This window comes from Harpegnathos saltator, unplaced genomic scaffold (genome assembly GCF_003227715.2).
Source record: "Harpegnathos saltator strain DR-91 unplaced genomic scaffold, Hsal_v8.6 scaffold140, whole genome shotgun sequence".
Lineage (NCBI taxonomy): Eukaryota > Metazoa > Arthropoda > Insecta > Hymenoptera > Formicidae > Harpegnathos > Harpegnathos saltator.
In genome coordinates, this window is record NW_020229918.1 from 371695 (window position 1) to 397164 (window position 25470).

General features: G+C 50.5%; 2 protein-coding genes across 2 annotated transcripts; one reads left to right on the forward strand and one right to left on the reverse strand.

Moving 5' to 3' along the window:
* The first annotated feature begins 105 nt into the window (after window positions 1-105).
* On the forward strand, window positions 106-6073 carry LOC105180559 (EF-hand domain-containing family member C2). Its single transcript, XM_011136703.3, has 15 exons — window positions 106-482; window positions 689-853; window positions 1117-1267; window positions 1513-1736; window positions 1861-2103; window positions 2193-2419; window positions 2502-2693; window positions 2770-2912; window positions 3157-3353; window positions 3489-3628; window positions 3699-3812; window positions 3934-4113; window positions 4207-4309; window positions 4566-4782; window positions 5942-6073. The coding sequence occupies exons 1-14, from the start codon at window positions 429-431 to the stop codon at window positions 4716-4718; spliced, it is 2286 nt and encodes a 761-aa protein (XP_011135005.1). The 5' UTR covers window positions 106-428; the 3' UTR covers window positions 4719-4782; window positions 5942-6073.
* LOC105180551 (protein Wnt-11b-1) lies at window positions 5346-25470 on the reverse strand. The gene is made up of 5 exons (XM_011136692.3): window positions 23918-25470; window positions 14248-14489; window positions 12532-12884; window positions 10838-11109; window positions 5346-6164 (listed from the first exon to the last, which is right to left on the reverse strand). Exons 1-5 carry the CDS (start codon window positions 24004-24006, stop codon window positions 5990-5992), a joined length of 1131 nt encoding a protein of 376 aa, XP_011134994.1. The 5' UTR covers window positions 24007-25470; the 3' UTR covers window positions 5346-5989.

Consider the following 25470-nt stretch of genomic DNA (forward strand, 5'->3'; position numbering starts at 1 on the left):
CCGGTTGTGATATTATAAATAATAATTATAGATTATTTCCAAAGGAGTGTATGCACATATATCGCATAAACACATACACGCATACACACACATCGCAATGATCCGCCCAGTACAGCCCCATCATATTGCGATTCATATAAAATACGTCCCAATCAATTAATTAAATATACGTCAATAATTGAACAATAAGCCAGCGTCCATTTCGTTTTCCGCGATGGATCGTTGCTCGCTGTCTCTGCGTCTCGCTATTACCTTATAGATCCAACGATCACCAAGGAAACTAAATGTTGGCTACACATGGTACTCCTTATCGTTGACACTCTTTCGTCGCGTACGGAGAAGCTTTTATATAAATCTTACGCCTTACTGCCGTTTCTAATGAATTTAACGCGATAATTTCGCCGCGAATTGATAGAATTTTTATCGGTATGCAGCAAACGTCGACGTTACCTTGTCTTCCAGGTTTTAACTTTGACAAGAACGTGAGTATGCTTTTACGACACATGTATCAAGTGCGTAATCATCGGAACGTCACGTCGATGATATCATACTCGCGAGGCAGAATGCATTGCAAAGTATAGTCTGTCCATAAATGTCGAGAAAATAGTCGCGAGCTCACGACGGGGAAAGATTTGTATCACAGCTGTATATGTATGTATATGTGTGTGTGTGTGTGTGTGCGTTGCAGCTCGGTAGAACCAAATTTCACAGAAGCCAGCACTTCACCAAGATACACGATGGAGTTTATTACTTATCCGAGAAGGCGGACACGACCGCTCGCAGCCGTTACCCGTCCATGTATCCCCCCGGGGAGGTGCAAGAAATTCCTTCGTGGCTCGCGTATGACGGCCAAGTATGATAGACAGTAAATATGGGTTTCATTAAAATGAGATTTTAAATCGTGCCGCTTCACAAGCAGCACGCGATTTTCTTGTTTAACGCGCGTACTCTATCGCGACTATAATTACACATAGCCAACGATTATTAATTTTCTATATGCGTGTAAAATAATATAATATCAGCGTATTCTACTTAAGGAAGAAGGAAAAAGTTAGGGAGCTAATATGAGTTGGTCTCAATTCGTACATACTTATTCGCTCATAATTACGTTTCTAGAGACTCATGTTCAAAGCGTATTTCCAAGAAGTCGTGCAAGACAAATGGAAGGTGATCCATCAGGTCCGTTTGGTGAAAATCAGTTTTTTCCTAGAGGACGGGACGATGAAAATCGTGGAGCCGGCAGTGGACAATAGTGGACTTGAGCAAGGTTCAAGGGTGCATCTCTTTCTTACAATTCTCCTACTCTTTTGCGTTCTCGTTTAATGAGACGGGACGTCTCTTCTCACGGGCTTTTGTATCGCGCGATTGATTTTCGCGCTTTTGTATCTCCGCATCTCTCGTCCCGCCCCTGAAACCAACGTAAACGAGGAAAGAGGATATTTATAATTTCTTTTGTGTAACGCAATGTACATTGCGAATAATGGTAGTAATAATTTTGTTCCTTACGTCAAGGAGTCTTGGTCAGACGTCAGAGGATACCGATACCCGATCCAGTGAAGTACAGATACTACGACGTGCTCGACTTGAATATTGGCAAAGAGCCCGAGATCTACGGGCGCGTGTACAAAATCATAGACTGCGATAAGTTTACGAGGCAATTTCTTAATCGCATGGGGATCCCGGTGCCCGACCCCATCGATCCACCGAAGGATCTTGTTCCCGAAACTCAAAAATTTGTAAGTGTCGGATCTGCTACCGTGCTCGGATATTTTTGACGAGCTCATGACTGTATCTCACCGGTACTCGAGGAGCAAATATCTGTCGGATTTGTAGCCTTATGCCGCTTGCTCGTCTGCGCAGGAGGTCTTCCCGAAGAAGCCCAGTCGCCCGACAGACACCCTCGGTAGCTTTTTAAAGTACGACAGACAGGTGCTGCGATTTTACGGCTACTGGGACGACACCGAGAACCTCCACGGGATCGTCCATGATCTCGAGCTGCATTATTATCTCGCTGATAACACGATGGACGTCAAGGAGAACGTGGGACAGAACGCGGGCCGTGATTCGGGGCCTATGCTCGTCAAGAGGATGAAAATACCGAAAGTATACGATATCACCTGCAAAATTTCTGATATTCCGCGTTACGGATACTTTCTCTTCAATACATCATATTTTGTCAATCTGCGCTGCAGTTTTTCACTGAACTGCAACCGTTCGGCGCGGAGGAACCTTTCACGGTTCTGAATGTCTTGGGCGAAAATGGAGCGCGGAGCTATTACATAGCGGATCCTTTGGAGACCGGTAGGATGCCACGCGGTTATTACAAAGATAAGGAATTGTATATCGGGGCAGAGATCGACGTTTTCGGCAGGAAGGTCGTCATTACCGACATGGACGCCTTCACGAAGGAGTATTACCGGTGAAGTCACCGAAATCTCGTGTCCTTACGAATCGAGCTTTCACCTTTCAAATTTAATCTCGATCTTTTATTTTGCTCGCAGGACGAAATACGGTTTAAACGATTTTACGCCTTTGCTGCGACCTGGAAGAGACGGTGAATTTCGTCAGAATGTCGAGAAATATGTACCACCTTACAACGGCTTCGGGTCCTACGAGGACTCTCTCGGAAATTGCTTCATGATGATACCGAAAGCACCCAGGTCGGATTTCATCAAGTTTATTCATCACGACAAGTGAGTCGCCGCGGGAAATGCGTATAAAAAGTAATTGCTTCTCTCGTTTGATTCTACTTTCTTTTTATTATTCCAGGCAAGGTTTCAACAGCCACGTTTTGAGATTCCGGGCGAGAATGATATCGAAGATTCCGGCTAACGAAGAGAGACAATTTATCATAAGAGTGTTCCTCGTGGACGATACGATATCCATTTTCGAATTGGCTAAACGAAACTCAGGTATCGACGATCATCTTCGAGTTAAAAGATTTGTCGTGCAAGAGGCTCGTTTCATATTCTGAGGCGACGTTTAAAACAAGATATCCAAATGCTAGACTTTTAATTTTTATTTAATTACTATACTCGAATATTTATTTAATTTTTATACCCGAAAAAGATGTTAATGAATGAACAAGAAAAAAATTACGAAGAAAATATTGAGACGACATCAGAACTTTGCAAAATTGAATTGTTTCATCCTTAGGCTTTCTCAGGTCTCCGTTCCAAAAGCGAATGCCGGTAATGCTGCCAGGTCAAGATATCCTCACGAGCAAGAAACCGGAATATTACAAACCGCAAGATTTTTATGTAGGCGCGTGCGTAAACTTGTCCAACTTTCATTTCAAAATTACGTCCGCGGATATTTACGCCCTCCGTTACATGGAATTACACTGCGACAAGGTTCGTTGAAACGTTTTTGCGTTTTGCTCTACGTACAGCGAAATTATTTTCTCGAATTATTTTTTCGAAGCTTGCTTCAAGTTTGTCACACACGACATGTTGTTAAAAAAAAAAATAATGTCCTCCTCGTCGCAGTTCCTCAGAGCGAATCGAAAACTGATAATGGAGAAACTGAAAGGGGCTTTAGAGCCGGTCTACGACGAATTCATTCAGACGTACGCCCTGCCTAAAGATACGAAGGACGACGCTCGAGTGTTGGAATACAGCAAGTTTAAGTGCGTATGAAGCAACTCATATCAACCCGTATCGTATCTTATTTCGCGCCATATGAATTTATACTTTTAGGGAAGCGATGAGCCAATTTATGGGTGACAAGATAACGGAACACGAAATGATCACGATTGCACGGTATTATTCGTCCCGCGAGAGGATAGAACATCGAACGAGAGAATACGTGAGGTGAGCGAATTTTCTCCCTGCTGAGATAAATTAAACAAAGAACTCGTAAAGCTCTTGCGAATGTAAAGAAAGTCATCAGCGCGTTGAAAGAGAAATAAAACGATCGGTTGCGTTTCCCCAGAAATTTGCTGCACACGGAACTGGAGCGGTTCCTGTGGAACGATCTCGATCGCTTGCGAGAGAATTTACATCACTGGGACAGAGACAGAACAGGGTACCTGCGGCGCGAATCCTTGTACACGATCCTGCGCGGCTGCAGGATTCCCGTCGACGTGGAATTATTGAATTCGATGTTGGACCAGTAAGTTGGAACGAATCCGTGGCTGAAGATCGATTGGATTTATTTTGCACATTGACTGCACTTGACGATTAACGTAACGTAACATCCCGTCAGTTTACGCAAAGCTGAAGACAGCAAGCTCGATTACAACGACCTGCTGCAATTCATGAACGTGAAGGTCAATCCTCTACCGCTAATCGCGCCCGTAAATATAAAGGTAAGTAGATTTATTTAGTCGCTTACTATTTGCTATTATAATCTAGCATTTATATAAATATCGCCAATGAAATTACAAATATACATTTTCGATATATGGATAAAGAAAGGGAAGAAGAAAATACAAAAATTCTCCTCAGCTAATTCTAAATAAGAAACACCGTACGTTCATTTTGAGAGGGAACTCCCTCCGTTTTTCGGCCTCAGCCGATCCGTCAGACTTTACTCTTGACTGACAGATCATTTGCTTGTCGCAGACGGCGCTTTGGTGGGCGTCCGAGAAGGAGCCGGACTGCGGAGCTGGAATAAACTGGTGCGAGTTCGTAAAGGACCTGGACATAACGGCCGAAGCGAACGCGACGGAGCGGGGCGAAAACGTGGAAGCGCAGCTCGCGCCGAAGGAGAAGTGAAACGCGTCAGCGGTCGTCACGAACGTATCTCGCGATTCCCATGGCGTCCAATAATTTTCTCATGGTAATTACACACGACTCTATCAATGTCCCACATCCGGATTCTCTGCTAGTATGTACTTTAGACACGCGAGTGTGCAATCGCGACTCCACGACGTCCGCGACGGCGCGTCCGGGCGCGCTTTTATGAAAAAAAGAAAAAAAGAAAAATCAAGCTCCGAGCCGAGGCGCGTGCAAATCTCGCCTTTGGTAGATAGGTAGGCGATAAATTTTCCGAATCGCGCCTATAAGATTATTTACGGCGATGAATTCGCGACATTCTATTCGCGTCGCGCGGCCCGTTGAATTATTCATACGCGCGCGAGATTTCACTCTGGAAATTAAGCCCGGCCGTGCGTCCGCGCACGAACAGCTGGCATTAAATTGTAAATGCGATCGTGCGGGTTGCGATTTTCGCTCGGCGGGATCGGGGAAACGGTCGAACGGGGGCTGCCATTTCCAAGCCGATGTGTATTTGCAGAATGTAATGTTACATCTCTCTTTGCCCCCTTCTCTCTCTCTCTCTCTCTCTCTCTCTCTCTCTCTCTCTCTCTCTCTCTCTCTCTCTCTCTCTCTCTCTCTCTCTCTCTCTCTCTCTCTCTCTCTCTCTCTCTCTCTCTCTCGCCCTTTCTCTCGAAGTTGAGCAATCTATGTACATCGCTCTGATCTACACTTGAAGTAGCGACGCTAACGCTCGGGGAACGGCGGTCCCTTCGCGACGCAATTTACATTAATTCCGCGATTATCGAGAGGCGAAACGGATTACCGTCGTCCGCGACGCACGGGCGACGTACGGCTTTGCCACGACACACACGTTGAATAAATAGCAATAGCACGATATAAATAACTCCTCTATTACGTACTGCCACGTGTTATAGCTCACACACAGACTCGACACACATTCACGGTGAATAATTTATATCGTCTAAATAATTAGCGCTTTCACATGAGCGCGCGCGCGCGGATTTTTCTCCCACGATTTCCGCCGCGGAGTGCGCGATTCTCGCTCGTTCGCTCGCTCGCGAGGACTTGCGAGTAGAAATATTCTCGTTTAGTTCTCGAGTTCGTCTCAGATCGGATCAGCTTTGATCGTCCGGCGGATTCAATTCCACGCATTGCGTTATCTCGCCCCGCCTCTCCTTTTTCTCTCTCCTCCGCTCTCGAGAGAATTAAAATCGTTTCAGCTTCGTCGCTCGCACACTAGTCGACCTGCAACCGGCCGCGTCGCATCCTCAATTGCACTCGTACGTCTTTACGATCCTCCGGCACGTCTTGCACTTCACATAGCAGCAGCTGAAGTACTTGCAGTCGCACCGCTCCAGGATCTCCTCGGTCCTGGTGACGTGTCCTCGGCCGCAGCAGAGGTACTCGCAGCCCTCGTAGCCGGAACTGCTGCCGTTGCATTGCCTGCGGAGATTTTTTTTCTCTTTTGGTACTTGTAGTCATCGTGATATTTGAAACTGCTAAAATTAAATATCAAATAGAGAACAGCGATGCAGGAGGAAAAACCAAGAGGCAGAAGGAGGTTGAGGAGAATTGCATTTTGCGGGCCTTATTTTATCCTTATTTTGGAGATTTTTTATAAAATATTGCCCGGAGAGGCCGAATTCTGATGCAGATGTCGCGTCGTTACGGATGCGAAGGAGGAATTTGCATCGTGTAAAAATCAGGAATCCCGCTAGAATTACAGAGCCGACCGAAACTTCTTCTATCGCTACCGGACATGTTTCGCAGCGTTAATTGACTAACTTGTTTATCATTTACACGATCGTTCCGATTACGCAATCGAGACCGCTGGATATTACGGGCACGTTAAGCTTCATGCTCGCCGTAATTAAACCGCGCTATCTCCCCGCGGGCTCCCGCTCTCTATTCGAGGATAGCCGCGCGCGTTAGCGTATCCGTAAATAATATTAGCCGCACGTTACAGCCCATAATGGTCCGCTGGAGATTATTTACAACGACCAAGAAAGAAAAAGAAAAAAACGATTCAGGTAGGCGGGGGGGAGAGAGAGAGAGCCGTCGAGTTGAATCCTTTCGATAATCTCGTCGAAGCGCTGAGTGCGCGGCGCGGCGGTTGCGCGCTCCGTCGAGCCTCCTTGGGCTCCGTTATTAATCGATTCGCATCATGTCCATCCGACGTCGTGAAGATATACCGCTTTCCACGAACGGCTACTATCTCGCGCTCGGACAGCGCGCGGTGTCAAGAAAAAAGGATCCCGCGGAGGCCTTTCCGCGCGCGAAACGGTCCAAGGCGCCAATAAACATTCACCACGCCCACTTTGTATAATTATACGCGGGCTTGTAATTATTGGGTTGTAAGCCGTAAACCGGCGAGGCGAGTCGATGCTGCCCATGGAAACCCGACACCATATATTAGTCGCGGTGAATGAAATATCGGCGTGTCCGAAATACAAACGTCGGATCAGCTCGCTCATGAGCGTCCGCCTTCGATGGACGTCGTGTTTACGAGGACGAAGACGACGACGACGACGTTTCGCTCGTGTGTCGTCCCGTCGAACGAGAAATCTTCTCGCACGCGTGGAAACAGATGATAAATCTCGCCGGCGACACCGACGACGACGCGTGAAATCGTGTTTGCTCAAAGAAACCAATATCCGGACTAGATACGCCGAGATATATCGAGCGATGCGGACGAGCGGAGAGTCGGCTTGTTCCCTAATGAATCAAACATCGCCGATGACTCAGGAGTCGGCCGAGGACTCCCGAGGACCGATGTGATGACGGAGGACTTCGTCGTCAAAAAGCGAAAAGGCTATTTCGTCTCGTTAGCCGAAGCGGCGTGTTCGCTCGGGGCGTAGAAAATGTCTCGGGATCCACTCACGGAATCGAGATTGATTTCCTAGAGTCTACACACGGAGTTTCAAATACGCGATTCCAGAAGTGGGAAGCCCAAAGTCGTTCTGGGATTTCCCCCGGCATTTATTTTACATCGGGATTCTTTATCTGGACTTTTTGTTCTGACGAATGCAATAATTCGTGAGAATGAAAGTTCCTATTCGATAAATCGACTATTTCTATTTATCAGCTATTTCCTATTCGGTAAACAACTGGAAGAGAGCGCGAGTTTCTACAATCCTGAGCAGAGAACTCGTGTTTTAAATGGGGATGAGATTTCCAATCGCAATCGTCGTGTCAGGATCCATGTCGTATTTAAGAAAATCCTGGGAAACTTTTACTTGCGAAAATCTCCAACAGCTGACGCCCGCGAGTCCGGGGGGGAGGGGGGAGGGGAATCGGACACACATACTTAACGCTAAGTACACGCTTGAAATATGAATCATCGCGCGTGTATGGCGGTCCAGAGCTGCGATACCTTCGATAGATCGTAATTTACACGGGCGTCTTGACGCGTGTCTTCCGCGAGAGAGGAGGGCGACAGAAGAGAAGTGCGACCACACAGACGGAATAAGTACTGCGCGATTTATGGAGCGAAGCGGACGAGACAAAGGCTCCAGCGCTGCGCCTGCGACCTCGCCGAACGAGTCATCATCTCCCCGGAATGCCGTGGGTGATGTTAATTCAGTCGCGGAGAGCGAGGCGTGGATAATCCGACGACGGGGGGGGACGGCGAGGAGACCACCTTCTGCGCCGCCGGAAAATCCGTAGCGAATGCAATCACCGTCCGCAATAAGCCGCCCCTGCGGCCGGATTCTCCAACCGCCGCCGCGACGCCGGATGTGAGCTCGCGCCTTTCTTTCGCGCCCGCCCTTCCGCTCGAATGAATTAGCGCCTCGTGGCTCTCGCGGAGTGACTCCGCAGGGACCGGAAACCGGGTCTAATTTCGGCGAGTTCCACACGCTTTAATGCTCATGAGGAACGTGGAAATTCCAACCCCTCCCCCCCCGCCCCGCCCCCGACGATCGGCCCCATATCGACTGGAATAATTCATGGAAATATCCTCGGAGCCAGATTGAGGACTTCGGCCGAGGTCTTCTCCTCGATCGCCCATCGTTAAGACCGAGAGGAACGAAGTGTCGATGAATTAACGGCTAAATTCGCCGCGTGTCTATTAAAGAGCCCATGAGCGGAGAATGACGCGCGTCTTTCGTCTCGGACATCCCGTGGCGCAAGTGCTCTTCAGAAGACCGTAAAGTATGGTCGTTAAGAGGAGACGGTAGCGCGAGCGAGCGCTGGAGAATCCGCGCGCGAGAAACTGCACGCTGCGAAATTAGAGTTAGCACCTCTCGCGGACGAGGTAGTGGCGGCGACGGAAAAAACGGAAACAAGACTGTGAATGGGCAGTCGTAACGGTATCCGGCCGAGCAGTCCGGCCGTCGTAAAACAGCGTGTTCATTCGGTTTCGAGAACAGGTTCGGCCGAACGTCGTCTCTCCGCCGAGGAGGCGGCGGAGGCGGAGGAACTGCCCATATCTCCGGGGGAAGTCCTCTCTCATTCTCGCCCCGCGCGTAATTACCAGCGCGGTCGCATAAATAAACCGGCTATCTGGCCGTGCCGAAGATAACCGAGATCGGAGCGGAGGAATTCGTTGCGTGTGGCTAGGCGTCCCGTCGCCCGGAGACGACAAGAAAGAGGCAGGATAGAGAGCGAGTATTTTATTAGCACCTGATAGAGAACTCGCGACGCCTCCGGCCGGCAGGACGGACGAGAAAAGGAAGAGCCACGGGAGCGACGGGACGTGATCGGCCGACGCGGGATCGAATTGAAAGCGGAGGCAAACGATCGCGCTTGATTACAAAGCGGACGGGAAAGCGCGAGCCCCGAGCCGCCAACAAATTTGCCAGGGAGCGACTGAAATTTAATCCTAAATTATGAACGTCGTAAGAGGATTAGCGGTAATATTTAGAGTGATCGGGGGTAATAAAATCGGCGCGCGAGTGAAGAGGACGAGTAAGAGATCCTTTGATCGGGAGACGAGCGGACCGGAGCGCTGACTAATTCCGCGCGATTAAAAAGAGATTGTCGCTCACGTTCGAAGCGTGCACCGAGCAACAAACGTTGGCAAACAATGAAGTGTTTCATTACTTTATACGCGATTTTATCCCATCGAGGATGTTCTTTCGTTGGATACGAGAGACGGGATGGAATTCGCGCCTCGCTGTCGAGAGCCATCGCGGTGCGAACTGACCGATGACGCGGTTTACAAAAACCGCGGGTCGCAGGATGACACCTGGAGGGACTTCATTAGCGGCGCTGTTTCGAAATAACGATCGTCGTCGGGGCGCTTCGATTGCTCGCTGGAGGACGGGCGGCGGGCGAGAGCTAAAAAACGAACTGCTGCCGCTGGTCAGCAATGACCAGGTGCCTCGTAAAAGCCGCATTAATGGCGGTGCTAATGGTTTTTCATCGCACTTTCACACACCGCCGGCCCATAACCCGGCGCTGCAAGCTGGGAAAGTGCGTGCGATAAAATCGCGCGCGCGAGGCCGCTATTAGCCGGGCGCGTTTTAGCGTTCGCAGAGCTGGCGACGGAGGTTTCCGCCAGCGGAATTATTCGCGAAAAACCGCGAGGAGAAGCCCGGGTCCGAAACGTCAGACTCGTAAACAACACGTCCGCGTGAGACCGTTCGTTCCGGCCGAACTTTCGCTACCCTCCGGCGGCGGCGGACCACGTTCTCAGCGCGAGTCTCGCCGGGGGACTCGCGGGAACCTCGAGGGAAGTTAACGAGCTATCGCGAGAATCGCAAGGCGCGATGATAATCACCGTGGCCGAAGAAGAAAGGGCATCCTCGGCCCCGCGGCTACCGAAAAAAGCTCTCGGCTCGTCCTCCCTTCGCATTTTACCGAGCGGCCATACCGCCTTCCTCTCATCGTCTTCGTTGTTTTACTCTCGTTAACGGACGAGAGAGGGGCAACATTCGCCGTGAACGAACTCGCTAACATCGCTTTTTGCTCGTTGACCTGTACAGTCGTTGAGGTTGTCTATACTCCAGCCTCTAAGCACTCTCTTCGTACGTCATTTATCCTCGAAACGAAAGAGAACAGTCGTATAATTTATAGGCATTGTCCCTGCGTACTTAGATACGCAACAAACTCCAGTGTGTTCCGTGACACATCGGGCGATCGATCGCTGGAAAAAACACCGCTCCGGGTCTCACCTGCCGATCGTGCCGAGGCTACCCCTCTTCTTGTCCGGCAGACAGTAATCCGGGCTCTTGGTGGTGAACAGCAGGTTATCATGATGATACAGAGGCGGTAGCCTGCCGCCGGAACGCGGTCTGACCTCAGCCGCGGTGGCGTATCTGCGGAGCAAACGACTTCCGGCGGCGGACGGCCCGGTTGCGCCGAGACCGCGCCAACAGGTACGCACGCTGCAGGATCCCGACACCCCGTGACATTTGCACTCCAAGCTCAAGGATTGCTCGACTGCCTGTCGAGTAGCCGTACGAAGTATCAATTATAATTAACGCCCTGTACTCGTGTCAAGGAAGGCAGGTAGAATATAGCTGTAGGGGAGATGAGGAAGAGTTGGGACAGTGTTATTTTCTTTATAACAGTTGGTAATAAACTTTCGACCAAAACACAGTTGATGCTCTCCTATGCAAGGTATATGAATATTTCGTCAAGCAGGTTATAAAACGCTTAGTTTTAATTAAAGGTAAGTAAAATCATTTTTTACTATCAAAAGTAATTATTTTCCTTGTTTAATATTTGTGATATCTCTTTTGATAGTTGCATTTTATCAGAATTTCATTCAACACATTCTAATATGTAGTTCTTAAGCTTTGCAATGCAATTATAATATAGCCTGAATATTTAACCTAAATTCTTTTGCAACCGTTTTAATATAAAAAGGACGGTAAGGGAGAGTTGGGACATTCGAAATAGGGAGGGTTGGGACACCCCAAACAGAGACATTTCTAACCTCGAAATATCTTTACCACAATTTTGTCTACTATACCATTATCTACTATACCAATTTATAATGTCTTTATTTTGTTTTTTAATAAAATAATATGTTTATTTTGTGTTCTCGATATTAATCGATTCTAGTTTTTATGAAAAAAAAGAGTAATTATTATTTGTTTTTGTAGTGCTACTTTTAAGACCATCTCGAATAATTTCAGTTTGATCTTCTTATAAATATGAGAGAATATATTACAAAATGTTAAATCTTGTAATAAAGGTCTTTTAATTTCAGCTCAGTTTAAGTTAATTTAAGTTATATGTAATTTATGATGATGCCTAACCATCGTAAATGTGAAAGTTAATGTCAAAAATAATAAATATGCATTAATAATTACATTATAGTTACTTTTATTATTGTGTCCCAAGTCTCCCTACCATCTGTCCCATCTCTCCCTGGTATGGGGGAGAACTGAGACAAAATTTAACTTTACAATTTTATTAATTCCTTACTTATCAAAAAAGATATATCATTTGAAAAATATATAAATTACTTTAGAATATTCTAAGAAATAAATGTCAATTATTGGTGTCATAAAATTTTGAAAAACATAGGCTACGAAAAATAAAAATTCGTCGAAATTGTCCCAACTGTCCCTCATCTCCCCTACTCGTCTTCATCAAATGGCAAAACGCGATTTTTGCGAGATGTCTCGTTCAAAGATTTACTGAAGAAACATTGGACATGAATTCTGCTCATCAAAGATCGTCTCTGTGACGGTACTCAGTACTCGATAAAATATTTTTAACATTATTATTTATTTCCCCGATATATTCCCCGAGTCTATCCGATAATAATCGCACACACGATGAGAATTTCAGCGCAAAATCAGTCTCACTCTTCTGTTACTGTTCTGTTTACTGCGACGTCGAAGATGCAACTCACCCTCCTGCCCGCCCTGTTGTTGTGCATATTGACCGCGTGCATGAACTTGGCGGTCGCGCCGGTACCAGGCGGCGTGGCACCCTGAAGGAACCGCTTCGCCATCCTCGAGGCGGATCTCACGTCGTCCCCGCAGCCTCCCCACTTGAAGGAATTCCTCGCGGACAGCGTGTCGAAGGAGACAGACATGGTGGTGAAGGACGAGGGTGAGATGAGCGCCGAGGGTGACGGCGGCTCTCTTCGCGGTGGCGTCGCGCACGAACAAGCCGCCAGACTCCCCAGAGCGCATCCTCGCGCGAGTCGCCAGACCGCGGCTGCGGCTGACATCGCGTAGACGAAGGCTTGCTCCCGTGTGCCTGCGACAAAGGGAGACGTTAATCCGGAAATAGGAATATAAAAAACTGGTTTTCTGTCTTTTACTGCTCGATATCTTTCGAGGTGGAAGAGGAAATCGTCTCGTGGTCATTGTTGACAAATTGTTTAGAAAATGCCATTTCGACTCTAAGCGGCTAAGCTAAAATAATTTCGACTGTCCGCTGAAGTCCGTCCAAATGTTCTGCAGTGAATTTTAAATTTGCTTAATCGAATAAAAAATTGCTAGCCAAGGAGTAGAATAATTAATACTTTTTTCGATTACTGGTTGGAATTTTTCTCTTCGGCCGGTACGTTCGCAATTTCGAAAGGCGATAGTGTATCGATTAAGACGCTAGCAGTATAGCGTAAAGCTTCGAAAATGATCGCAGATACGACAGTCTCTCGTCGAACATTAATTTTCATTGTATAATTTGATCGTTGAATGCTACTTGTATTCGATGCAGCGCCGCGACAGCGTCGTATCATATTTCATCATACAATGTACGCCAATTAAAGCGACGAGCCGTACCACCGGCTCGTATTTGCGTACTAAAAATCGCAGACTTTTCTCCTTCGTCGTCGATCGACGATGATTGAAGAAAAGCCGATTATCATGCCGCCGTACGAGAGAGAGAGAGAGAGAGAGAGAGAGAGAGAGGAAGAGCGGAAAATACACAGCGGTGAACGCGCGGTTACGCCGCGCTGGTGGTCGTGGCCGTGCCGTATTTCCTCATCGACGCTTCTCGGATTTCTCATTAACGGAGAATATCTCGGGCGCATTTTTATTTACAATATAATCATCGTGAAACGCGAGCGATTAATCCGACCAGGGCCGGTCACGAGGTAGGAGGATAAAAGCTGAGGGAAACCCACGGTTTGTTAATGATCGCTAATTGAGGCGCGTCTGCAGGCAGGTCTTCCTATTTACGCCGGAATTCCTCAAAGGATACCCGATACGTTCCCGCGGGACTTTTCATCGACATTCGTATCTCTCCGTCGTTCCTTCGCGCAATACCACCGATCATAAATCTATTGCGGGTGAAATCAACTCGCAATAATTGACGAGATCGAGACGCGTCGGAGCGGTCTAATCGGTCAAAGGATAAAAATAATTCACCTGCTCAATCTCGACGTATAATATTCGACGATTAACATTTAATAGTCGACAAAATTTACTGCGTATTTGAGCGTCTCTCATATTCGGAAGACGCCATTCTCTTCCCCAAAATTACGCTGACATCGCGCTCGCGGATTTTTCATAGAAAAATGTGACGCTCAGTGTCCGACTTATTCTCCGTTTTTCTACTTCGTCCCTTTTTCTCCGACATTTTGTACGGAAAAATACGGGACGCGAAAAATACGAACCTGTGAGCAATTCAGACGTGTAGTCGGGCGCACGCTCGATGCTGCTGCAGTTCCACCTGCGATGTCGGAACGCCTGTTGGCACACCGTCGACGTGTCTCTGGCGGCTTGCACCAAACTGGACATCACATCCGGCGTGGCTCTGCAAGCCCTAGCCTGCTTCCTCTCCAGCAAACCCGCGCTCTTCGCGCTGGTGCACGCCTCTCTGGTCCACGTGTGTATGTCGCCGGCGCGACCGAGGCCGCTGCGCAAAAGATTCTCCATTTACACGTGCGAAGACACGCAAAATGCTCGCGATTGTCCTCGTAAATTACAGTTGAAACAATAAACAACTACAAGGTTTGATCAAAAAGTAACGAGAATTTTTTATCGGAATTTTTATAATTTTCTCGGAAAGTATTTATTTAATCTCCAATGTTTGTCCCATCTCTTTCAAAGTAGTCCCCCTGTGATATTATACACTTATGCCAACGTAGTTACCAGTTTGAGAAACACTGGTGGAACGCCTCTTTAAGTATCGTCTTGAGCTGGATCTGCGATTTCGCCTTTATCTCATCTATTGTTGAAAAGCGTTATCCTTTGAGTGACTTTTTGAGTTTGGGAGATAGGAAAAAGTCACAGGGGGGGGGGGACATGTCTGGGGAATAAGGTGGTTGCGGCATCACAACGGTGTTGTGTTTCGCTGAGAAGAACTGTTGGATAAGCAAAGCGGTATGCTCTCTGATCCGACTGATTTCGCCACACAAAAAAAGTCGCCAAACACACTGAAGTATATCATTTCTCTCGCCAAACACAAACTAAGCGTCACAGCTGCCTGAAAATTGACACGTACGTCACTGACAGTGCTACCAACACACAGAAAAAGAATGACCTGAATTGAAGACAAGATACACCGCGCGCAATTTCAAAATTCTCGTTACTTTTTGATCAAACCTATGTATATGAGCGATCGCGAGAATACGCGACGAAGCCATCCGGCTGCTCCGGCTGATCGGCTGATCGCGGTACCACGAATTACGACACAAAGTAGCAACGACCGCCGACAACCGTCGAAGTAGACGATCGCGTAGTAGTGGCTCTCGGAACGGAGGAGGGTTCCGTTCCGCCCGGTCTTCAACGCTCCCGGGACACGCGAGCGTGAAATTCCGTGGTGAGAGTAGTCAGTACGCGAGACTCCGATTCCGAGCGATCACCGAGTGAGGCCGACAGCCGCGAGCTATTCCTTCGCCAAGGAGAAAGAGAGACAGAAGGGAGCACCCCGGTACAGCCCCGAGCCGTAAATCAGGGGGGTAAATTTCGAAAATTATAGGGCGCGAGGCTGAAAAGGGCTCGCCTCTAAGCGCCGCGGCTTGAATACGCGCGCACCTCCTGCGAGCGAGCGAGAGAGAGAGAGAGAGAGAGAGAGAGAGAGAGAGAGAGAGAGAGAGAGAGAGAGAGAGGGAGAGCAACGGGGATAATAATTACGGACACCTGAAAGTCAGAATGGCTCGTGCACACGGCCGCCGCGTCTAGACGTAACAACCCTGGGAATGGCCGGATCGCCAACCCCGTGTCACGGAGCCTACCCTCGGAATTACCCTATCAAAAGCCCGTGGCCGTCTAATTCATTATTACCGTCGCCACCGCGCCCGCCGTCGTCGCCACCGCCGCCGCCGCCGCCGCCGCCGCTGCTGCCGCGCCGCCGCTCGTCGTCAACACTCTGCGTCGAGCTCGCGCGTGCGACTTCCATCCGTCCCGATGACATTTCAGGACACGTTACGACCCGAGCCGGTAATCTAATTTCCGCGCGCGAGCTGAGAAGCACGAGCGCGCACTTGCGAGCCACTGAACTCGACTCGATCGCGACTCCTCGCGCGAGATCTATGCCTCTCCTTTGCCGCTCTCGTCGAGAACCGCCGAACTTGATCGTTCTTCCGTCTACTTTCTTCCTTTCGCTTCTGTCTCTCTTCTTTCCATCGTCCTCCATTTCTATATTTACAACGACCGCGCGATGATGCGTGGTCTCGGGCAATTTCAAATTGAAATTACAGACCCAAGTCCCCAGCGCGACTTTTCGCCCGCCCCGCCACAAAGAACAGACTCCGGTCTCGACAAAGTGATACATTGCGCTTCGCGAGAAGGGAAAAGGACGTCCCATAAGGATGGCAGTAAAAGATTACGCTTCTTTACGAGGGAATCGCGGTCGCGCGCGTTCTTCGCACGCACGGCTCATTAAAGCTGCACGCATGAAGGGCGCGAGGAACCCTCGCGAGTTCTCGGCTTCGGAACGCGCTCGTCGGGATCCCTTTTCACGTCGGACAAAGCGAGAGAGAAAGAAAGAAAGAAAGAGAGAAACCTCCGGCGCGGCCTAGAAATTCATCACGAGTGCCGCCGGCCATAAATACGCTCGGGCCGAATTATCAGCTCATTAAAGCGGTGATCCGCGATGATCAGTTCCGCCGATCCGCTATCGGACGCGGCTTAACGAGGAGCTCTCGCACAACACGCTGACGAAATAACAAACGCCGCGGCGCGGCGCCCGCGATCCGTGGGTGGCGCGAGGCTCTCGAGGGTTGATTATCGGCTTGATATCTTAATTGACCGCGGCGATGCACCGATTCGATCGGGACGGCTGGAACGAATTCGACCAGCGACGTGGTCAGCGACGATCGTGTGAATTTGCTTCCCTCGCGGTGATTTACGTATAAATCTAAGCGCGCGCGCGGACATATTTACGGCGCGTTTGTCCGCTTTTTCCACCTCTTGCTTCCACCTCGTTGGCTCACGGAGCGTTCAGGGAGCAGCGCTCGTGCCGATTCTGTTAATTGAACGGCTATCGGGCCTCATTAGATCGCAATAGATCGCGTTTAGATCGTGCGCGATAACGCCACGATATCGCGCGCTATGATTACGCGGTCGTTTGTTTGCCGTTTTCCCAGGGAAATTAAACGCTCATACGTCTCATACGCGTTTCGCGCAACGGCGAGAAAAAGAAGCAGAGTTTGTCGCGAGGGAAATCTTTGTGTCAATGTGTCGCTCGTGACTGACATTGCAGCGCGGCTCGAACGTATAATTATGTAAATGAGTAAGTAGCTGGCAGGCAGCGATTACCTCGAGGCACACCGGGCTATACATGTGTTTTACCTCGATAACGCGTCTCACCGGCGCGGCTGTCGAGAAGAGAAAAGAGGAGGGATCGCTGCCGGGACAAGAAACCGAGTCGCCACGCGTGATAATCGAATATCTGCGTGAGACTCTTGCGACGAACGGATACCGTTGCAATCAGAGTGCTTTCTAACGATAACATTTTGATCCGCCCGTCGGGAGAGTAATAGCGGGGAGTGTCAAGATAAAGGCTCCCGAGCGGGACTCGCGCAGGAGAGAGATTACGTTTACACGTCGGAAGCTAGAAAGCGTAACCACGCACTTTCGTCGCGCCAGATTCCAATTATGATTTTAAGAGCGCTTTAGGCAATGTGTACTTTAGCAAGTCGCGGGACGCAGGAATGGATTTCCGTGGACATTCAGCCGAGGGGACGCTTCGCGGTAGTTCGATATCTGAGAGACACTTCTCGACACGCTTCTCTCACTATCTGGCATATTTATAAGAGCGATCTCTCCTTCCTCCCCCGAAAATAGCATCACCTTCTGCAGGATGCGCTGCTTCCTCGATTCTCAGGTGTAAATCGATCGCTGTCTTCGGGATATTTCACGCGCCACGCTTGACATTTAAACGTCCCAAGCGTGACTCCGCCTGATCTTAAATCATCTATTTCGTTCAATCATCATTCCATTCGGCTTCCATTCGGCGGCTTCAGCTCGCACGGACAAATTTAACGCGCAGAATGCGCGTTGTCGAGGCCCGCAGGGGCCGGCCGACGCGCCCGGAAGGACAATCCTCGCGACGGCGCGACAGACGCGGAAACGTCGGTCATAAAAAATCATACATATTGAATATGAAATATTAATATTATGTATCAAATATAACGAACAGTTGGCACACGCGGCAGCCGGCGGGCCGTCCGGCTGCGTGTGTGACGGTTCTACCGCTTGTACGATTTTGTAAGCCGCATAATGCGACGCTCGCGCGCGCGCGCGTGCGCGCGCCAAGTATCGCCGCGGTAATTTACGAGCCGCTCTCCCAAGACGAATGCACGACTATTTGCTATCGTGTATCGGACGATTAATTATCGCGTATACGCCGCTCACGACGCCCGGAGCGATCCGACGATTCACTTACAATCAATTTCGAGGATCGTGCGCGCGCGCGCACATGTTAATCGCTGTTAGATTCGCGACGCGAGCGAGATTCGAAACTGTCGGGAGCAAAAGGATCGAGAGGACACATCGGGACGGCCCGAAAGCGAGGACGAGTCAGCGCGAACGCTGCCCGCCAAACCGCCGGTGAATTGCAAATAGTCGAGAAGCAACAGTGTCGATGATTCGCCTCGAGCTGGAACTCGCGTACACGATTTGTCCTCGGGCAGGACGTCCATCTCGCGAGCGGGCGGCAAGGAAACGAAGGGCTCGTTAAACGAGGATCTACGAGAGACTCGCGGATAGAAGCGACGCCGAATGATTTGCGGAGAGCGCCTCGCGAAATGAAAATTGTCCATTGTGCCGCGGCTAATAATTTATACGGGGGGCATACAATGAGCAGCGCCACGGCAACACGGCGGTAGCTCACGGCGGTGTTTGCGCTTTGATTGCCGTTCGCCACCTCGCGATCGCGTTCGCCTGTATTGTTTAATAACTACCTCCGTGGCCTCGGGTAGCTCGAACATTTCTCCCTTCCCTCTCTCTCTCTCTCTCTCTCTCTCTCTCTCTCTCTCACTCTCTCTCTCTCTCTCTCTCTCTCTCTCTCTCTCTCTCTCTCTCTCTCTCTCGTGCACGCCTCGTCAGGTTATGCATAATATCGTACAGCACGCCAGCACGCGGGATGTCGGGTGGAATCGCTACCGAAGCTCCGTTCTCGCGGAGATGCTGCGCCTCTCGCGTTTCACTTCTCACGAGATTTCGAAACGGCCGGTCGGGGGCTTCACCGCCGGCATTCCGCCGCCCTCCCGCGCGAACAGGAGGCGCAATCTCTATCAAGCATTATTCCTCTCGCGTCTAGGAAACGCGGCCCTTCTTATTATTTCCAGACGGGATATCGCGCGGAGGGCGGCGGGGGGAGGGGGGATCACTATCGATGGTAGTCGGCGTGGGAAAATAATCCTTTCGACGCGATACGTGCGTCATCGTCCTGTGATACGATGACCGGCTGTGAGCTCGCAGTTGAACGTACGTACGTTTCCTAGCGGCAGTGATAAAAGGATATGAAAAATCGCGGATCGCTGTTCCGTTTAGCGGCCGCGCCGTTTCACGCACGAGTCGCCGCGCGGCTCCTGCGTCAGGAGGAAGTTCACGGACGTTCGCGGCGGGACATTCTTATGAAAATGCACAGCGATCTCTTGGCTTCCTCGGCGGGGAGAGGGAAAAAGGGGGAGGGGAATATAATACGAAGAAAAAAAAGGCCGCGTAGGGCGTCCTGAGGCGGCCCACGAGCGCGTAGCCGGCTGCACTTTCGAAATTCATTTTGACTCGTGCAATCGTAAAGCGTAGTTTTTACGAGACCGATAATAGGCGGGCGCCTACGATTCCACGGGAGGCTGAGGCGGCCCAGCCGCTCTCCCGGGGCGTATCTGAGAAGACGAGAGAGTGGAAACACGGAGTCCGTTGAGAGACTCGTCTCGACCACCCTGAACACCCACGAACAACGCTCGAGCGTGACCAATTCGTATCCTCCGCTCACAAAACCCTTCCCGCTCGCTTTCTTTCCTCCGCCGCGACGGGATTCTTCCTCTTTCGACGGGGCGACGTAAAAATATTTCTGGCGCCGTCGATTGCGGAAAAAGACGCCTGCGGATTGGACATCTTGCAATCAGACTGACGCACGTGACTGTTGCTCGGAGATAATCAAGGTTAAAGACGGAGAGAGAGAGAGAGAGAGAGAGAGAGAGAGGAAGGGAGAAAACGCGAGAATAATCAGTCTGCCGATTAATTTGATTAAAATCGGTCGTTCCTCCGGACGTCACAACCTTCCCTCCCTCCCTCCCGTGTCTGGTGACATCGCGTCGCGAAACGACCGAATTAATCATATCGATGCTCATCACTTTCTTCGACGGCGAACGACGTACGGCAGACGACGCGCGCTCGGTCGATTAATCCAGCAACTCGCTGCGCAATTACGTCGATTTGTTTAATGTAATCTTCTTGACGTCGGAGTATACCGAGTGACAGATTAACGAGACGCCGTTCGAGATCGCGTTGCGTGGGACGAGGCTACGCGCACAGGTCCGCCGCGTCGCCGCGCGATGTAATCCCGCTCTCGCTCTCTAGCCGCGACGCGTTAGCGGGAATGCGAATGTGATTTATGAGCGACGCATTGTAAAGATCGTCCCGTCGAGGAGTGATCTTATAAATAGCGGGCGCGTGTGATTCAGCGCGACTACCTACGGTCAGCGATCTCGCGCGTCGAGGGCGCAGCGTAAATTATTATAAATCGATCCTTGGCCTCGATATCCGCGAACAAACGCCCGATCGTGATCCCGCTGGAAGACCCGCTCGCTCGCTCGCGAGAACGCTATCCCCGGCGACGTCGTCTCGGAATCGTTGGATGCACGATCTCCTCTGATCGCTCGGTCGGTCGGACGATTAATGGATCCATCAGACATGACTCGGGATGGATCGCTCGCTTCTTTTTTCGCTTCGCTCTTCCCCTCTCTCCTCTCGTCCCGCTTCGATCGCGAGAAGATTAGGAAATCATATCGGCCGCGGCGCGCGAGAAGACGCGCAAGGCAAGGAGGCGAGCGCGTCCGAGGAGAAACGTCAAGCTCCGTTTATCTATTTATATCCGGATTCGGTAATCCGTTCGCGTCCGAGTCTCCTGAAATGTTCAACCACCGCTGACTTGAAGAACCACCACCGAAGTTTCCACCTCCCCCACCAGACGCGCCGCGCGCTCTGAAGCGGCCGTCATTTTTCTTCGTTTGACGAGTCCGCTGCGCGCGGAAAGAAGATTATATACGTATATACGCAGGCGCGCCTTAATGCAGAAAAATCCTCGTCGAACATGTCGCTGCCCTTGGTCGGTGGTGAGTCTCAAGACAACGGGGAGTGATGGTCGCTTTCGCCCCGGCGAACTTGCGAGAACGCGATCTCGGACTGCCACCGCCACCGCCGCCGCCACCATCCACCCCTTCGATTATCATCCGTCAATGTCGGGCGCGATAATAATTATAAACAAAAGAATCGCCGGGCCCGCGCCGCGGGCCGAGAATCGTTCTCTCCCGTGGAGGAGGGAGAAGGGGGGACAGAGAGGTGAGTTCTTGGAAAGCACCGTTTATAAATCACGATTCGCGGGCAACCCCTAATCATCTTCCATCCCCGGCGTCCGCCACCCTTCTCACTCGGCGAGCTTCGTGCCTCGCGCTCCGATCGTCCTCCTTTCGCATTTCCCCTCTTCGTCTCGTCCCGTCTCGTCCCGTCGTGTATTTCTCCCCCGTATTTTGGTTTCGCACGCAAAAGCACCATCATTCCGCCATTCATCATCCACCGGCCGCGCAACCTTCTCTCCGTTTCCGCTTTTTCCAACCCCCGGATCCCGTAGGCCTCACCTCGTACCCTCCTTCGCCGCCTTCTATGATGAAACTCGCCATGCGAATCGCACGGCAATTAACGCGTATCCAGAGACCGGGGGAGTCCTCGGGAAAGATTCCCGTTGGCCGACACGACACGTCGGTCGGCTCTGCTGTGTAAGACGGCCTTGAATGTAAGACGAGAGACGTCTTCGCGACGAACTCCGGATGAGAGGGAGAGAGAGAGAGAGAGAGGGAGAGAGAGAGAAGTCCCTTTCTCGCGCGTAGGGATGATTGATAGAAATCGTGCTCGCGACGAGAAGCAGCTGGCGAAATGCAGTCTCAAGCGTGGCGGAGGAATAAGACTAGGGAGACGGAGAACGACGTCTCGCGGTGAAAAAGAGCACGCACGTGGGGAGGTCTCTTCCGCGCGTTTGCTTTGTTTATTTACTTGGAAAAGTCGAAACTCTCCCTCTTTTTCTCTCTGTTAACAGTCACTTGGTCCATGATCGATAACAGTCCAGATCTAGAGATTGATCCGTCTGAAAAAGAAGCTCTCACAAGCTTCTTCCAAAGATCCGAAGCTGTGTAAAGCTCGCAGAAGAAGATAGAAACTTCACCGAGTTCTCTCTCTGTTAAAATGTTTGCGGCTAAAGAGTCGACGCTGTCGCGAGTCTCCCCGGTCGAGTCATCGGCGATAATTAAAAATGGCAGCTGGGAAATGAGCGGAGCGATAAATAGGCCGTGCGCGCGCGCAAGGTGGGGTGCATATTTCTAAAACCGACGTCGACGCCGATCGTCCGCTCCCCTTCGTTCGCGAAACGTATTGGTCGAGGTATAAAGAGGATGTAAAAAGGCAACGAGCGCTGTCTATTTATGCGACTCATAAAGCGGTCTCCGACGTCTTCATTCCTCGAGTAGGAAATTTACACTGCACCGTGGATCGTCCCTAAATCACCGCCGCGATGATGCGATCTCCTTGATCCGAGGAAACTAACGATCGAGATCGAGAATGGGCCGCGTCTCCGTCTCGCTCGCTGCCGAGCGTCTGTCTCCCTCTCGGCCGCTAATCTATTTGTTTCTCATTAACGGACCTACATTAATCTTCGAACCCGCTCGAAGCCACCGCGAGAGCGAACGTGAGAACGCGAATGGAACTCGTTACCGCGAGGGTTCCTCGATCATCAGGGGACTTTTCGAATGCCTATGCTCGATTTCTCTCTTTCTTCCTTCCTTCCTTCCTTCTTTTCTTCTTTCTTTCTTTCTCTCTTTCTTTCTTTCTTTCTTTCTTTCTTTCTTTCCTTTTTTCGTCCTTTCTTCGGACTCGATGATTGAGGAACGTCCGACTATGTCGTGTACGCTTGAGCTTTCAGCTCGCTGTAATCACGTACTTATGAGATTGATTGCTGAAAATATCAAGATGCAAGAAAAATTATCTCTCCAAAATTCCATAATCAACTGTATCTTTCGAAAAATTCTACTCGAAGTCTGAATATTTTGCGTTGAAAATCGGTATCTCCAACTTCCACATGTTCAAGATTTGCTATCGAGAAACTTGTCAGGCTTATTATTATTGTTATTAGAGAAAGTAAATATATCAGACATCGCTATCCAAAATTAATATACCGTTTGACAACCATGATGAGAGAAATTACAGAGAAGCAAAACGGAAATGGCGACACATGCTACAGGAAGCCACAACTAACGAGACGAGCGTCTAACGGGCGCCATCGCGGCGCGTATTTTCTCAAAGAAAAAAAAAACTGCCTGTAGATTATTCTTACGCAATAGGACGAGTTTCTCCCCCGATTCGGCTCTCTCTCTCTCTCTCTCTCTCTCTCTCTCTCTCTCTCTCTCTCTCTCTCTCTCTCTCTCTCTCTCTGTCGCGCTAATCCGACTGACATTTCGAAATGTCCGCGAGAGTGTCGCGGCCACGTGGCTAACGCGGATTCTATCGCGGAGATTTACCGTAACGTCACGCAGGAGTTACGTGAAACGCGCGAAACGAAGCGAGATGCCGTCGTCGCGAGCGACCGCCGATCGGACGGTGGAAAAGTGGACCGGAATTACTTACAGCCATTTGATACATCCGCCACCTTGAACCAACAGCACGAGCAGCAGAAGCCAGAGCCCGGCACCGCTTCGCTTCTTTATCCGCATCATTTCCCGTTTCGCATTCTAGAGGGTTAACATCGTCGCTCTCGTTCGGGTGGAAGGCAGAAGCCGCGAAGACGATTTGCCGCCGTCGGCGGACGATCTCCTTCAGAGACCGCCGGCCGTCCGTCGATGCTGCGCGAATCGCTCCGCGAAGACGCGGCACCTCTTGCTCGTGCCCATCGCTCTCTACCTCGTCGTGGTCGCGCGCAGTCCGAGAGCCGCCGGGTTTTCCTCTCGCTCGCGAAGAAAGCGAAGCTCTCTCAGACGAGCTATCTCTGTCTTGATCTCCTCGCGTAGTCGCCGCGAAAAGAGCGCGCGTCTCTCCTGATTTACCGTCCCCGCGACATCCTGAGCATACGCGAAGTGATCGGCCCTACATCGATGTCACTATACGTATTTTAACACGTTGCATTCAATTATTGATCAAGTCTACTTTTCGGATATTCTCGCGAACCTCTCATTCCCGCGCGATCGGGATAATCGATAAAGACGGAGCAGTTTTTTCGCTGACGTGCCGCGCCGCGCGTCTCAAGAGGTGTCTCGCATGCAAAAACTCCACTGGAAACTGAATCTCCCCATCGACGTGGATTTCTGATTAGCTGGCGAGTCTGATTACCGCACGATTGGAAACACGAGATACACGAAGTTTGCCAATCCCCCGGATTGCACGCGGTGACTTGCGGCTAACGTCTGAGAAGTTAACACCGAGCTGACGCGGCCTGCAAACGAATATTCAAATTCGCGACAAAGCAGATGACAGATCCCCGCGGCCGAAAGTCGGCCGTGACGGCCGACGAAGACGAGGACGAAACACACTCCGGGGCCGTTTATGCGCGAAACTCGCCGCGAGTCACGACTACCGATGGATCTCCGCGACTTCCGCGACGAAGAAGCGACGGTCGCTGACGAAGATGAAGAGAACTCCGCGCCGACGGGCTTCTGCGACCGGGGAACACGTGGGTACGCGTCGAAGTCGCGCTCGCAATCTTCTAGGATCCTGCGACGCACTGCGTTGTCCCGGCGAGAGGCAACGTCCCCGGGATTCGAGGATTCTTCCGAGGCCGCGTCTTCGAATCTCTGCGCGCTCGAAAATCGCAGACAGAGCTTTCTCTCTCTCTCTATCTCTCTCTCTCTCTCTCTCTCTTTCTCTCTCTCTCTCTCTCTCTCTCTTTGTTTGTCTCGGCGACGGATCGCGAGCCGCGAATGAAAAATCCGACACGCGCACCAGGCACTCGGGGCACTCGCGCGGTGATCCGCGTAGCGGAGGAAGAGAAGCGGCTCGACGCGGGCACGCGAAGATCCTTCAGGATCTGTGCGGCGATTTTCGGCGGACTCTTGCCCGTGGCACCGTACGTCCGGCGCTGCAGGGAGTCTGCGTGCTTACAGGTGTCCGTCGGAGCAGTCCCGCAGGATTTGCCAACCGACGGTGGTGGTGGAGTCCTCCTACTACTTCACTTCCTCCTACTTCGC

Coding starts and splice junctions, on each gene's coding strand:
- LOC105180559 (XM_011136703.3), top strand. CDS start 429: ATGCAGCAAACGTCGACGTTACCTTGTCTTCCAGGTTTTAACTTTGAC. Junction 1,268..1,512: donor CAATAGTGGACTTGAGCAAG/GTTCAAGGGTGC, acceptor CCTTACGTCAAG/GAGTCTTGGTCAGACGTCAG. Junction 4,114..4,206: donor TTGAATTCGATGTTGGACCA/GTAAGTTGGAAC, acceptor ACATCCCGTCAG/TTTACGCAAAGCTGAAGACA.
- LOC105180551 (XM_011136692.3), bottom strand. CDS start 24,006: ATGATGCGGATAAAGAAGCGAAGCGGTGCCGGGCTCTGGCTTCTGCTG. Junction 11,110..12,531: donor ACAACAGGGCGGGCAGGAGG/GTGAGTTGCATC, acceptor GCTACTCGACAG/GCAGTCGAGCAATCCTTGAG. Junction 6,165..10,837: donor AGCCTCGGCACGATCGGCAG/GTGAGACCCGGA, acceptor AAATCTCCGCAG/GCAATGCAACGGCAGCAGTT.